A 15,467-nucleotide genomic window follows, 5' to 3' on the forward strand; every position below is an offset into this window, starting at 1 on the left:
GTTTTTTTTCTAAATCTGGAATTCAGTGTTGTCTGCCTGTGTAATACATGGCTTCAGAACCCAGACCACAGAATGTGTAAGTCAGTTGCCTTCATCAAAAGAACACAATTAAGTCGCTGATGCCAATGTGCCATCTGCTGTGGATTAGCTAAATATCACTCACCGCTAGAATGTTTCGTTCTTGTCGAAGAAAATGCATATTAAAGAGCTTCAAAACAAAGACAGTTATTTTGACAAGTATGAAAATGGAAAAAATCTCTTTTAGATGTTATTGTGAAGAATCAAACTATTTGTAGCTTTATTTTTTCTCTTATGGTTTGTGTTGTTCTTTACCTTGCATGGTTTGTGTTCTGTTTTGCATGATTGTTATGATAAATACTGTCACTTCTATTCCAGAGGAGCAGCCTATCACTTCATCAAAGACAAGGAAAGGGGGTAGCCACACTCTGAGCTCTAATACAGGGAAAAGTCCAACAAGTCCTCTAGAGATAGGTGCTCCATTCTACCAGGACGGACAGCTTCAGGTGAAGGTCTACTTGAAGAAAAGAGGAGGTAAATTGAGCATTGTTAATTACAAATTTCATTGTAAATACTTTTGACTGCCAACGTTTCACTATGGGAGACACCAGTGTAGTTTTAACTACCTAGACAGGCCATGTTATTTGTTTATGCCAAATGGGTATCTGTTATGAAATCAGTTGTTGCTGTGTTTCTTTCTTGTGCTTGGGTATTGCTGCACTGTTTGAATTTGAGATCATGTTGATTAAAGTAATGAGACTGGAGTAGGTCTGGAGTTGAATGATTACAATGGTGTTCTTTTTGAGCAAATCTAGTGGCCACTATATATAATGTTGTGGTTTCGATAGTTGTGGGCCTAAATAGAGAGCAAAACTTGTGTGGGAGAAGGTGCTATGCAGTGCCAAGTCATGTCAAAGGTTATGCTTGGTTGAACCCAGAGGAGCCAAACAAGCAAATGCATTTGAAGCCTATTGGTGGTGGTGAAGGTTGTGTTTACCATTCTGTTTTCATGACCCACATAGGTTAATAAAACAAAATATAATTTAATGTACCAGGAACAATGTCAAAAATTGGTTGATTGGTTGATTTATGATTGCTTAAGTTTTAGGAATAATAAATATAATGTTAATTGACCCAGGTTTCCCTCACCAGGCCACATGACCAAACAGGTGTCTATAAATGAAACCCTTTTTGATTGTGATGTTACAGAACAGACATGTCTTTGTGCATGTTTGCTCTTTTATCCAACACAGTTAAAGTTGCTGAATTCTTTACCCATTAAGTTCTACCAAAGATCGTCTTTGCTATAAGGAATAGCTGGTTGAAAATAGCATTCCTTGTTCAATAAAAGTTTGATTTCTGCAAAGCAGTGAGTGAAGATAACCTTGTGGATTATAACTGATTCAATGGAGAGGACTTTGTTTCTTTTCCAACTTGGAACAGTTCTGGTTGTCTATAGGAAATCGTTGCAGATCAAAGAAGGGCCGTGAGTTTGAACTTTGGGTTTAATAAGAGACTTTATGGACTTTATTTTGTTGGGTTTATTTTATATGATGGAGAGTGCTGATAATCAATTGATTGTTTAATAAAGCAGGTTTGCATTATTTCTTTGCATAATGTTTATGTTGTGCAAATTATTCTGACCTCTTGGTGCTGACTATTCATTTTGAACAATTGTTTTTTTTTTTTTCTTACAATATCTGGGTAGTTACAAATTAGCACTATAAAGTTGGTTACTGTGTGTGTATATATATATATATATATATATATATATATATATATATATATATATATATATATATATATATATATATATATATATTTCTGTGTTTCAATTCATACCAGAATGGAAAGACTGAAACCCTGTTATTTATGATGTGGTATTTTATGTTACCAATATGTCACCACTGCAGCCAATTTGTACATAACAAACTCAAGAATGTAAGGATTTTGGAGTTCAGTTTCAAAGGAAAAAAAATTAAAATGTAATTGTGTTGCATTTGCACTTTTCATTATTTATTTTGAACAGGGCAGCGTTATGGGTGTGAAAATATTTTGACGCTGTCAAAAAGTTTTCAAAAGTTTTCAATTAGTCTGGATCATTGAATTATAGACCTTGTTCATTTCCTTGAGAATGACAAAATAACTTACATAATGCCAACACCTTTCTGTTAATATACCCCTTAATCATTTATTTATAACTTTGAACTTTTTTGTTAATAGTTATTCTGTGAACACTGCTTTCAGTAGCCATATGCTATACATATAACTACAAAGGTCTTTCCAGTTTATCTTGGCACAGTTTTTACTCTGATTATTTGTAAAGAAAAGCATGTCATAGTCTTGGTCCTATAAAAGAAATTCACAGAAGTGGATAGACATAAAGTTGCTGATGAACTAAAATATTATATTGCTGGAATTTGAAAATAATTAGTTTTGGTCTGAAAGCACAAATAAAACAGAATCAACTTTATAGCAGTCCTTTTAAAAAGGAGAACTGCAATGTCTAGTTGATTTTGTAATATATATATATATATATATATATATTATATTATGGTATATATACTATATATGATACTTGTACAAGATACACACAAAAATTTTCGAGCTGTCACGAAATTAGGACCTTGTAGTAAGATACAGACAACTGCCATCATTGCCATGTTAGTGAACTACCAGGTCATCTTAAATTTGACTGCTATTTCATTTGTGAAAAGGTTTAGCTTTCTTTTTCTTTTTTTTTTTAATTCTGCTCAAAATCCCTCTTTTCTGCTTCTAAATTGGCATACTATCTTGGCATACTATCTTATTAATATGAGCTGTATAATTCCACTTACAAGCTACATGAATTGATGAATAATAAATCTAGTCAAATACCAAGGGAAATTCCAAGCTTAAACACCTCTCAAGTATCTTCAGAGCTGATTACCTAAAGAAAGCCTATTACAGTCAGGGTGTGTTTTAATACCATGCAAAACAGATAAACTAGATCAAGCGTTTTCAACCAGGGGTATATGTACCTCTAGGGGTACTTCTAATGCCTCTTCTCCACTATACAACCAAGCCTCACTGGGGCTATACCGAGCCCTCACGGTGTAGTTAAGAAGAGCCTGGATTGTTTTTCCACTGCAGAGCAGAGCCGTACTACTGACGTCACACGCAATGAAAGACATTTCTTTTTAATTAACTCAGTTTGCCAAAAGATGCACAAACAAATTGTGTTAAAAAATGAATAGACCAATGGTACAGCTGTATCTTGTATCATTATATTTTGTAAATATATTCAGGAATTTCTTTATAATCTGATTTATATCGACTTAATAAGGTGCATTATACCATTTTTGTTCAGCAGCTCAAAGTGAACTTGACAAAAAAAAACACGTCGGTACTTTCCACCTGTACACATGCGTGATTTCGATTGAGCGGATTTCCACTCAGATAGGGGTGGGTGAAGCAGGGTTATGGTGATTCTGCCTATGGAGAGCGCTCTGTGTTTTCAACTTGTCGTATAAATGCTCTGGTAAACAGAATGGTGAAATGGTACATTAATTACTTGCTAAAGAAAAACGAAGGAAGAAAACACAAAAGGACAGTAAGTGCAAAGCGACAGTCATGCCGAATCCCTTTGGACCATTTTTATGTTGGCTTAATAAAATAAAAGTGTATCAGTTAGTTTTTAGTTTTATATTGAGGTTAAGGTTTATTCTATTGTGTACATTTAAATTGCATAAATAATTATGCCTAGATGGGAATTAAATGGTAATGCGGTAAACGTTTACAGTGCACGCTATTTTGTATTTATAATAACTTTGCTGAATAGAATGAAATGAGATGAAATGAAATCTCATGTTTCCAATGAGATTCACAGATACCATCTTTTAATTCTGTGCATCCAAACCATGTAATTAAACATTTTAAGAAAAACAGAAAAATAAATCTTAATCAGAATATTGTGCCTTTTGTGATACCTTTCTGTCGAGTGAAAATTATAAAGTGGTACTTGAGCTGAAAAAAAGGTTGAAAACCCCTGAACTAGATGATGTGGTATTCACCTCTATAGGCAAAACATCCCATTTGTTGTTTACATTTCCCAAATTGTAATTTTAGAGGGAGAATTTTAATATGTTTAATGTAACACTGATTATTTCCCAATCTTTGTTTGTTTATTGGTTTGTTTATAGGCTTCATTTACTTTGAAATGCTGTTGAATTTTACATAAAGGAATTGACATATTGATAAAATGGCACTAAAATGGGGAGGCAGTACACAAAAATAAATCAATGTGTAAGAAAATAGTATATGAGTGCTAACTAAGGTACGACATTGATTATCAAAAGCAATATTATCATTTGTTGTTATTTTTGGCTTATTATTTTGTACTTCAATTTGGAATATCAAAACACTTTCTGCGCTGTGACCTACACCACGCACAAAGTGATAAAATACCAGGAAGAAACTAAGAAATTATAAATCTACAGAGAACACCCCTCAGGAAGCAAGTGAAGTGTTCTTATAGCCAAAATGTTCTCTAAGAGAGAGTAGACACCAGACACAATATGAATCCATAAATAAATACATATGTATTACTTGTCATGACACACTGGATCAACATATGAAATGAGCTGAATTTGTTAAAGCAAAACAATAAAAGTCTATGTTAATAAACTATAATAATAAAGTAAGAGACAAACTAACGTTAATAAAACTAAAGTAAAACAACACTGTCAAAAAGCTTATATCGCTATGCACCATGAAATTAGCTGACGGGTGTGTTTCGCAGAGGCAAAAATAATTGCCATTACTTGAGGTTAACTTACCATTTAATAAACTGTGAAACTAAATGAACACAGCACCCTTACATATGTTACAAAATGCAGCAGCAGTATATACAAGACATATATTTAACAGAATGGTGAAGCAAGTCACCAGAACAGGAAACAAGTTGCTTTTTTACAAAACAGTACTGTATCCACTGTGAACGAATCGATGTAGGTGCCAAGAAGGTCTTCTTTTAAGCAGTTCCTGTTCCTTTAGCTGGAGCATTTAGAAATGGGAAAAATCTGTTTCACCACATGGGTGTTCCCTTAGGCGAAGCGTTCTCTTAGGAGATGTTCCTACACGCAGAGACTACTGTACTTGAAATATATACATATACATAATTAAAGTTAAAAAAAAATATATGAAGACCCAAAATATCTTCGACACATGAAAAAAAGTAACGCTGCCAATGGCAGAAGGACCTAGAGTTGTTTTAAAAATCTTAGCACTCATTTTAATGTAATTTTGTTATTTACTGTCGACATAGGTAATCTTGATGGTACTGTTTATTATAGGGCAAGGTGAGATAATATATTATCAAATCTAAAATATTTTCAAATCTCAAGAGCTCACTTGGTTTTAATAATAATGCTCTAAGTTGTTTTTATCTGTAATGGTGCAAAACTTACTAGTTCTGAATCATGTGAATAAGAAGCAGATAGATTTCCTGTGCCCATAATGTTGTGGTTTCAATACTTGCACGCCTTGGCGTTCTTCAATCTAAATAGAGAGCAAAGCTTATGTGGGAGAAGGTACTATGCAATGACAAGTCATGTGAAAGGTTATGCTTGGTTGAACCCAGAGGAGCCACGCAAGCAAATGTATTTGAAGCCTATTGGTGGTGGTGAAGGTTGTGTTTACCATTCTGTTTTCATGAGCCACATGTGTTAATAAATATAGAATTTCATACCATGGGACTGTGTATTTCTGACATGTTTAAGTTTTATGATTGATTAAATAAATAGTTTCTGGAAACAAATTATGTATTGAATTTTGCAACATATCTTTTTGATGTATTTGGATCTGTGGTTGTAAAAAAAAAAAAAAAAAAAAAAAAAAAAAACTTTAGTTCTTCAACAGATGTATGGAGAGAAACAAATAAAGGATTTCAACACAGTGGAAGCAAATTACATTCATTAGATATCTCCCTGAACTGAGTCAGTGCTTCAGATATTTGAGCTTTTGGGCTTCATGATTTAATTGAGCCTAACAAATCAGATTCAGATTTCTGTCTTATGTTCTCTTTAAAATTCAGGTGCCATCTTTTGAACTTGTGGAATAAACAAGTTCCTTAAACATGTCTTTTTTTTCTCTTAGATACCAGCATTACCCATTACCATGTCCAGTGGATACCAGAGTCTTGCACTTATAATGAAACAAAGGGACCTGAGAAAGCTGTTACACAGGTGAATAAATATGAACTGAACTAAACTAAGAACCATACAAGGAAGATACCATGATGCTTTCTTGCAAAAAAAAACAAACAAAAAAAAACAAGGTTTGTGCTTGGACAGTACAAGGAATGCATGGATTACACAAAGAGATTTTAATTCAGAAAAAAAAAAAAAATGATTGCAAGGGGTAGAGTTTTTTGTATGTTATACATGAGTTTTTTGTATGGTATACATGAAATCCTTCATTATCCTGGTGTCATACTTGCATCGTTCTTGCTTTAAACTAGCGTTTTATGGTCTTGTAAGAAGCATGATTTGATATTTACAAGGACTGGTCATAGCATTAGAAACTTCTTAAATATGAAGCAAATTCTGCTCTGTAAATTGGCAGTCATGGCTGCCAATGGTGGCCATACTACATCCTATTGAATTCTTTAGTGAAACTCTGGGAGAGATTAGCCACACTGCTAACAGCATATAAACATTTTAGCAGTATTCTGCCCTCAAGCAGGATGGAAGATTGACAACGGTATTGTGTTGGTGGGAAAATTGCTTTTATTGGGGTTAATAGAACCTAGTATGTGTATTGATTTCTTTCATCCTCCAACCAGTGGCTGCATATGTAGGATCTCCCTACATTTACTTTTTTGGGTATTGCCAAAAATGCCATTGGTTGGCAGTTTCTCTCAGAAACATTCATAAGGATTACAAATAATCGGGTGAATAACAAAACTGTTACATTAATCAAGCACACATTTCAGTTAACTAACAGGATTGTGTTCTCAAATGAAAATGCTAAATACTCAGAATGATCAGAAATGGCATTCACTTCATGAAAAAAAGCTTTGAGGATTTAGGGTGCATGCTTATTTTGCTTTATAAAATGCCACCAGGCTTTGGGAAATCCACATAAGCTGTGAAGCACTTTAGAACTTTACTGAAATAACTAAGTAATTGGGTATATATTATTGAGATGAACGTTCTGTAGATTTAATACATTAGTCCTTGTTCATTTTGCCATTTGCCATCAAAAGACACACATTACTTATAAAGCTGACATACAGGCCTTTGCAAGTACACCTCACATACCTATGCTCATTGCCTGGATTATTTAACAGCATGCGCTGAATTACATATCAGCCCAAATTCTATTTTGAACTATTTTCCTCTGTCTTATATCTACAATGGCCTCATCCCAAGTATGAGCTATTCATGATGCAGGCACAAAGGATACCTTTGGCAGTTCCATGAGGTCTCACACATCTTCATATATGAAGCTAAGGCTTAAGAATATAAACTGTTCCTTTTTATGTGACACTATTTAACTGTGCCCCTCCAAAATACACTGCAGTGCAACACATTGCAATGCACAGTAGTTTAATTCACTATTTTCCACACAGTAATAATACAGGCATACAAAGTAATTGCATGCCAAAATACTCCAGTGTTTTTGAAGAAGAGCTGACCGAGGTTTGACATAGGTAGCATCTTCTACAATGAGCTCAGTCCTTGGTGATCACACACCAGCCTTCAGAGTAGTTGTTGTAGATAAAATTCCTTCCAGTGCTATACTCAACTCTTCTAGCCATAGCAAATGTTACTGCTATATAAAAATTGACAGAAGAATTCAATGTACTCTAACTAGAGTGGTGCAACAGTTTCCAGTGTTTTATTGAAGAAGCCCATTTCAACATTTTCAAATGACATTTTTTGTGAAATATGGTACTAGAGGTGAAATATGTACCCCTCTTGTGTAAAGTTCATCTGTGATACTTTATTTAGTTATGTGGTAACTGGAGGGAAATTATTACTTTTAATGGCTATATGTGTTTAATCATTTGTAAGATTCCTTGGGAACTGTAATATATTGAAACTCCTCAATAATAAACACTGTTTTTCTTGGCATAGGAAAACTACATACATCTCCAAGGGCTGCTGTTTTCATGCAAGTATAGAGTGACTGTCCAGGCTATGAAATCTAAGGGCCGCTCAAAGGCAGAAACCACAAGCTTTACCACTCCACCATGCTCTGTTCTCAAAGGGAAGAGCTATAAACACATTAATTGTCCAGGAGAAGCAGGTAAGTGCATTTAAAACTACATTGGAAAATGGTGTCTGACATGTTGGCACATGTATCATAATAGTTGTTTGACAAATGTATTATGTTCTATTTTGATTAATTTGTTACACAGTAAGTATCAGTTATGTATGTTTAGTATCTTTTTTTTTTTTTTTTTTACCTGTAATGTTATGTACGTCATTTCTAAATTTAAGCTTCACTGAATAATATAGATAATAACATGTTGGCCTGTATTTTCCACTGTGGGCAAATTGTCCGCTCCTTAGTAAATGTTCTGGGAAACTTTTTTTATTTATTTATTTGTTTTTTATAAGAAGCATAAATTAATCTGAAATCACAAGAAATAGGTCAGATAAGGGTCCTTAACAATCATTTTGTTTCTATAAAATGTTAATTTTAAAAGCAGACCAGTATTCTATATTTGTATCACTATTGGCTTATAAAACAACAACTAGTTTATCTGGAAAATATTTTTTTTTGAACACATCTGCTTGTTCACTTCATTTAAAACAACATAACATCTGATATTTAGTCTATGGGATCCCTGTGTGCTCATTAAACTCTTCTCTTTGTTTCCAGTGGCAGTGCTTCAGAAAGTGCTTGCCAAGCCAGAGAACCTGTCTGCATCCTTCATCATTCAGGAAGGGAATATTACAGGCAATTTCTTCTGGAGAATATCAAGGGCAAACCTACACCAGCCTGTGACAGGGTTGCAAGTCACATGGGCAGAGGTCACCACAGAGAGCAGACAGAACAGTTTACCCAACAGCATCATCTCCCAGTCACAGATACTGCCTCCTGTAAGTCACTTATGACAGGCGGCTATAACTTAAGGGAGAAATGATAGAACTATTTCAATGTTGGATAAATATAAAAATGGTGAAGTAAAGCAAAACTATTACTAATAATATTATGACTACATAATAATAATAATAATAATAATAATAATAATAATAATAATAATAATAATAATAATAATAATAACAGTCATGAAGCAAGGAAATATATGCATGTAGGGCTTTGGATTAATAGAGAGGTACAGAACACAGAAAGTTACACAAACTGTCATTTAGGTTTGTTATCTTCAAACCAGGTGCTACATTTTCATTATTTATTAACACAAATGGTGTCATGAAAAAAAAAAAATAATCTGCCATTGGATAAGACACACTTCAACTCCCCCACAGATAGAGTTGGCAGACTAGATATCAAAAGAAGTTCAGTGGGTCAGAGTGCTGTCTGGAGGGCAGGTTATTTCTAGCCATGGGAAACTAGAGATGTGGCTGCTGAATACAGTGTCCTCAGCTAGGGAAATATGTTCACCCCAGGAATGTAACCCCACTAAGCCACAGTTTGTGGTATCTTATTAATCCTTTAAATCTCTGGATACCTCAGGTATTGGCAGGTCAGTTTTTCATCACTGGTGTGTTCCCATTACCTGCTGACCTACTTGCTTAACTGAGCTACATAATCTCATTATTTGTATTAGAGAGCATCATTACGTATACAGTATGCTATTATGTAAATTATGTTTTGATGCACAGGAAGACCCACATCAATTAGATGTGAAATAATTACTATAAATCATTACCATAAATTGTTTTTATCATGTTTACATCATGTTTTTCTTGCGTGTACACTCTTACATTTTAGTTTTGCTGCTAATTGCTAGTACTACTGAAAGCATAACTTTGTACTGTACTGCAAAGTGTACAGTATCTATAGTCCAGCCTGAAAGAGAACTTTTAGATGGTTGATTAACTAGACAATTTAAGTAAGTTGAACTACTTTTTTTTTTAGAACCCATGTCATATTTTTAATAATAAATACAAATATAAAAAATATAAGTCAATGCAGCAAAATGTAAAGAGATTTTTTTTTTTTTTTTAAACTTTCTTTTTTTCTTTCAGGACCACCATCTTCTTACAGTATCAAATTTGAGGCCATCAACCTTGTACAGACTGGAAGTGCAGGTGTTAACAACGGGAGGAGAAGGCCCAGCAACGGTTAAAACATTTCAAACACCTGACATTCCAACAGCTCGCCCACACAGTAAGTGCATATTTTCATAGCGTTCCGAATAAACCCTGCGTTTGCCAGGGTCGTGGTGGAAGAACATGGCTTTTTATACTGTGTTTATCATTTTGAATACCACAGTAGGCAACAAATTAAAGCATACTCAATCACATGTGTGGGGATGTGGAAAGTGGCTCAGTAGGTTCCCTCCCTTTTTTGGATAACACATGCCTGTGCCAGTTATTCTTTAGTACTAAGTAGCACTTAACAGTTATATCACTAGACATATGGTAATTAAAACAATTAACAAGCCAAACTAACTGTAGTGAATACTTGTCAATGTGGCATTAGGGTTGTGGGCCATTTAGCTTTTCTGCTAAATTGGATGTCATGCTTGTTGGTTTTTGGGGTTTTTTTTGTATGCTTTTGTGACTTGGAACTTGGCTGCAACAACTTGCCCGTCAGCAGTACCCCTCCTCATAGCCTGAGCACTTAAAACCAGTTGTTGACTGTGGAACAGATTCAAACTTTTTTTAAAACCTTTTTTTTTTTTTTTAAATCTGTAAGACTGAGTGGAATTACATCCATAAGAATGACTCACTAAATAAAAGCAGCAGATTATAAATAATTGTATTCCATTTGTGCAGTACATTGTTCTGTTCTGTGTACTCAAAGTTGTGAACTATACAATCATATTTTATGTCTATATGATCATATTTAACTGATTACTATGCCAGTTCATGAATATAATTTTCTTTATCAGAACAAGTACTGAATATCAATAACATATGTTTTAAGAATGTTATGCGTTACCATTTTATTGCCTGACCAGTGTTTCCTTGTTTGATTTTTACAGGGCCCAGGCTCAAACACCACCATCAGCATCACAGAAAGCCATCTTCAGGAAAACACTGAAGACCCAAACACAGTGAGACACAGAGAAATTAAATCTGAGCAGCACCAACTGCAAAAAAAAAAAAAAAAAAAACAGACTGATGTTACTGTTTAAACCTATGAGAGGTGTTTTTTTTTTCTCTTCAACTGGAAGGTGCCCAACTATTTTAATTGGACACATCTCCAGCCTTGCTAAACTTACTATTGCAAATTGTCACATGTACCAGTCACTTCAGCATCCTAAGATGCACTGAACTAAGGTCTCCTGTACACTTTCACATTTGCTGGGGTTGTAGTTTTTTTTTTTTTAAATATGTATATGCACGATTCTAGGGTATTTTAGACTCAAATACCGCTAGTAATATTTTGGCTAAGATATCATGTCACATTTAAATTATAACCGACATGACATTATATAAATAATGAATTATGAGAAGAATATTGAGTAGCGTAGAAACACATGTTCATATGAACCTTTTCCTTCAAAAAGTCGTCTTATTATGATGGCAGGTTTAATGATTTGTAGAAAGGAAAAAGCCAATATTGCATCTTTGAGAAACAGAACAAGTGCCATAATGCTTGTACAGTATGTTACAGTTGCCATCTGCAAGAGTAGCTTTGGATCAAACTATTTATTACCTAGAACTAAGTAATCCCAAGTGGTGCTTAATAGTACATAATCTTGATGGATAATGTTACTAAAAATGTAGTTTAAGATTAATTGCATGTAGGAATCGATTTAATGTAAAATGCAAATTAATTAATAGTTGCAGATTTAATCATATATGGTTTTGCATGACAAAACTTAAGTGTTCTGTTTGATGCATGAAATACAATGTCTGTGTTACATCTTCTGAATATATTAGCTTAACTCAGTTTACAGAATAATTAACAGAGGACTCTATGAACAAATATTTACTTTTATTAATAGAATGATAGTTTAGTGTAGAAGTTTAGTGTATTTACTAAACTGGCTGTAGAAATCATGCTCATGTCAGTCATTTAATGTCAATATTTATTTATATATGTATTACAGAATGTTTTTTTGTGTGTGTTTCAGTCTAGCTTGTTTTTTAAACAGATATACTTGTAAAAACATTTTGTAAAAATTGAATTGTAAATAGAGTTCAGTGTCATGGTGCTCGTTATTTTTCATGTTAGAAATTGTATATAGTGTTATTGAATAAAGAAACCTGAAACCTTTAGGTGTATTCATGTATTTTCTGAAACTGATTAAGCGAAGACTGGAAGTCTTAAGTTAGAAAGAGTTTCAAATATCCCTAAATTAACATGGAGACCATTTCGTTTGGTAACACAGTAGAACCACAGCTCATGTCAGCAGGTCAATACAAATTTAATGGTTGCTTGTCTTCCTGTGATTTCCAATCACCTTACCCCCCACCACTGACACACTGACAGTAACAACACCATTTCAAAGAGATAATTGTAGACCTTTTAGATGGAACAAACAGGGTTCATTAGAGTAATTTGTTCACCTTTTTTGTCAAGTAAATAATATGGGCTAGATTCTAGAAGTTTTATAGTTAGGCTTTATACAACTCATTATCAACACTTTTTTTTTTCCAGCAATGAAAAATACACCAGATTAAGTTACCTTACTAAAAAAAATTAAAAGTGGCGAGAAAATATGATGATGCGTACTTAAGGTTTGGATTTTCCTTTACCGGATCGAGTGAGTATCCTTTGCTTCAGTGTGTTATATGCTGTCAAAACTTGAGTGTCATCTGAAGCAAAAACATAGTATGATGCAAAATAATTTTTTGAGAGGAAAGGCAAAAAATTGATGATAAAATCAGGTTGAGCTTCACTAATATATGCCCCCAGCTGGAAAAACTGCAACAAGAAGCAAGCCCATCCATCACATTAAGAACATTCCTGGTCTCTAAAGCCCCTTTCACACTGGGTCTACAAGGGTCAGAACCCGGTGTCATGCAGGTCGGCTACACGATTTCACACGGCTTTTGATAAAGCAGGGTTGACCTGGATGAGATGCAATTACACAATGCACGTGTCAATGCCCCGGAAGCAACTTGTTACGGATGCTTTGTGACAGGCTGGCTTTGCAGGGGTGATATCAGAACCAGGAACAGAAACCAAAACACGCTTTTGTTGGCGGGTGAAAACTGAGCTGTGGCGCTCAGTATATTTATTAAATGAAAAACAAAACAAACAGTTTGAACAAAACAAACACACACAAAACAAAGGGCGCGTTGGTCAAACAAACATTCTAAATAACAAGTATCGTGCTGGTTTTAGAACCAACACCTTTAGCAATTGTTATTTCCTTTCTTATGTTCTTTACCACCTGTCTCCACACTCGATCATCACTGAACTCCGAGTGCAGACAGCTGCAGCCTTTTGTAATTTCTGACTGAGGGATTAACTAGTTATTAATTAATGAATTATCCCTCTGTCACATTCTGCACGGGTTTTCATACATGTATTTTAAAATAATCACAAAATGAGAATGGAGGACGGCATCTCGCTCGTCCGCACTGCAAATAATAAACAATGTCCTAAATCATAATAATAATATACAAAAGGGCGGGAATACTCTGCCACACACTTCCATCCAAGCTTCTTTAGATTGAACTGTTGGCCCAAATGTTGATTAGAGCAAATGTTTCTACATCCCTGCCTCAATCTGGCTCATGCTGTGTCTCAATCACCAAAAATATGACTAAACAGAATAAACAAACAAACAAAAAAATTCTACAGTATGTAATATAAACTATTACTGGACTGGACTGCATTCACATTAGGTCTGCTTCAAACTGTCTCAGTCTGGTTAGTTCAGTTTGAAACACTGTATCAATTTGCTTGCTGTTCACACTTATCTGCGAGCAAAGGGGCTAAGTTCATTTGGATGTTCATTCCATTTTTTTCAGGACTGATTTTATTTGTGTTCACAGTGCAGTTTACAGGAGAACTTGGTTAGTTTATATGGTCTGTGAGCCAGATGTTTAGAATTTAGTTATTTGGAAAAGCCTCTGCCAACATCAGTTATGCTACCAAAGAGGCCATATGGTCCTCTATAGTGGAGAAAGTCAATGCTGTCATTGTTACCAGGAGGACAGCCAACCAAGTGATGAAAAGGTGAAATTCAGGTATTAGTCTAGGATGACCTGCAGAGTGAGACGATAACGCCTTACCACTGAATCCTCCAGCATCCCAAACTAAGTGACCCTGGGTTTGAATATGTGGGGGTCTTCTCTGTCTTACCCTTCTCCTCCAAAGGTTTTCCTGTCTGTGTAAGGGCGGGAACGATTGTGTTTGGTAGCTGATGAGCCAACGGGACTGAACAATGTCAATTTGTCTACAACCAGATTTCCCTGTATTCTACAAGCACCGAATGTTAATCATTGTGGCTCCAGTAGAAAAAGTACACTATAAAAGTATTTACATTTTATAAAACAAACTGCTCTTCTAATTGCTTCTGGGCTGAATGTTGGGCTTTGTCCTACATTCCAGAGATGTTAAAAGAAATGACCACTTAATCCAAAAAAAAAAATACAATAATAAATACAATATGAAACCACAATAAAGAGCTTTACTGAAGCGTTTTAAATGGTTGTGACAGGTAGTCTGGCATTGTCCTCCTGCGGCCCCCCTAAGGTTTCTTGATTTAGACAGAATAGTCTCTCTGGCTTCTTTTTTCATTGCACAGTCAACAAATAAAAGAAAGCATAGCTCATACCTTATCACTAGTGCTGCAACAGTTTCCATTTAGGAGGATTAGGGAATGTCACATACTGTACTCTATTTAACAAACAGAAGAGATATTTAACAAACAGAAACAGCATGCTGCTTTTCGCGTTATGCTTTTTTAGTAGGAGGGAACTTTTTAGGACATGTGTCTAAGTTGTTAAATTTGTGGCAGTATTTTATTTATTTCTTAGAAATTCAATATTTTTTTATAATACAAGTACATTTTCTACCTTCTTACATAAAATAGTTACTCCACCATATCTTAAACTATAAGTCAGCTATGTATGGAAGCTGTACAGCTATTTAAGTCTGTTTTCTAGTACCCCATAACCTACCTAGAAAGTCAACTTATGCTTATTATGTCTATGACATGAGCGAGTTAGTAATTGTCTGTCTTATGTGTGTGGGCTCAAGGATCATGGTAGGCTCAACCAAGACAGTGCAAGTTTCAAGCAAGAACTGTGCAAAGATGAAAAAAGGATAAGGAATGCATTCCTTCCAAAAAAATATAAGGGTTA

General features: G+C 34.6%; 1 protein-coding gene across 1 annotated transcript in view; it reads left to right on the forward strand.

Moving 5' to 3' along the window:
- The window catches only part of LOC121320664 (anosmin-1-like), a 76,876-nt gene extending 64,464 nt beyond the window's left edge, over nucleotides 1-12,412 (forward strand). Inside the window, exons 9-14 of the mRNA XM_041259212.1 lie at nucleotides 397-552; nucleotides 6,154-6,242; nucleotides 8,139-8,310; nucleotides 8,890-9,110; nucleotides 10,221-10,362; nucleotides 11,183-12,412. Coding sequence (XP_041115146.1) covers nucleotides 397-552; nucleotides 6,154-6,242; nucleotides 8,139-8,310; nucleotides 8,890-9,110; nucleotides 10,221-10,362; nucleotides 11,183-11,241 — 839 coding nt within the window. The 3' untranslated portion in view covers nucleotides 11,242-12,412. The remainder of the gene's footprint in view (nucleotides 1-396; nucleotides 553-6,153; nucleotides 6,243-8,138; nucleotides 8,311-8,889; nucleotides 9,111-10,220; nucleotides 10,363-11,182) is intronic.
- Nucleotides 12,413-15,467: the final 3,055 nt, after the last annotated feature.

The sequence above is a fragment of the Polyodon spathula genome, chromosome 9 (assembly GCF_017654505.1).
Source record: "Polyodon spathula isolate WHYD16114869_AA chromosome 9, ASM1765450v1, whole genome shotgun sequence".
NCBI classification, from domain to species: Eukaryota; Metazoa; Chordata; class Actinopteri; order Acipenseriformes; family Polyodontidae; genus Polyodon; species Polyodon spathula.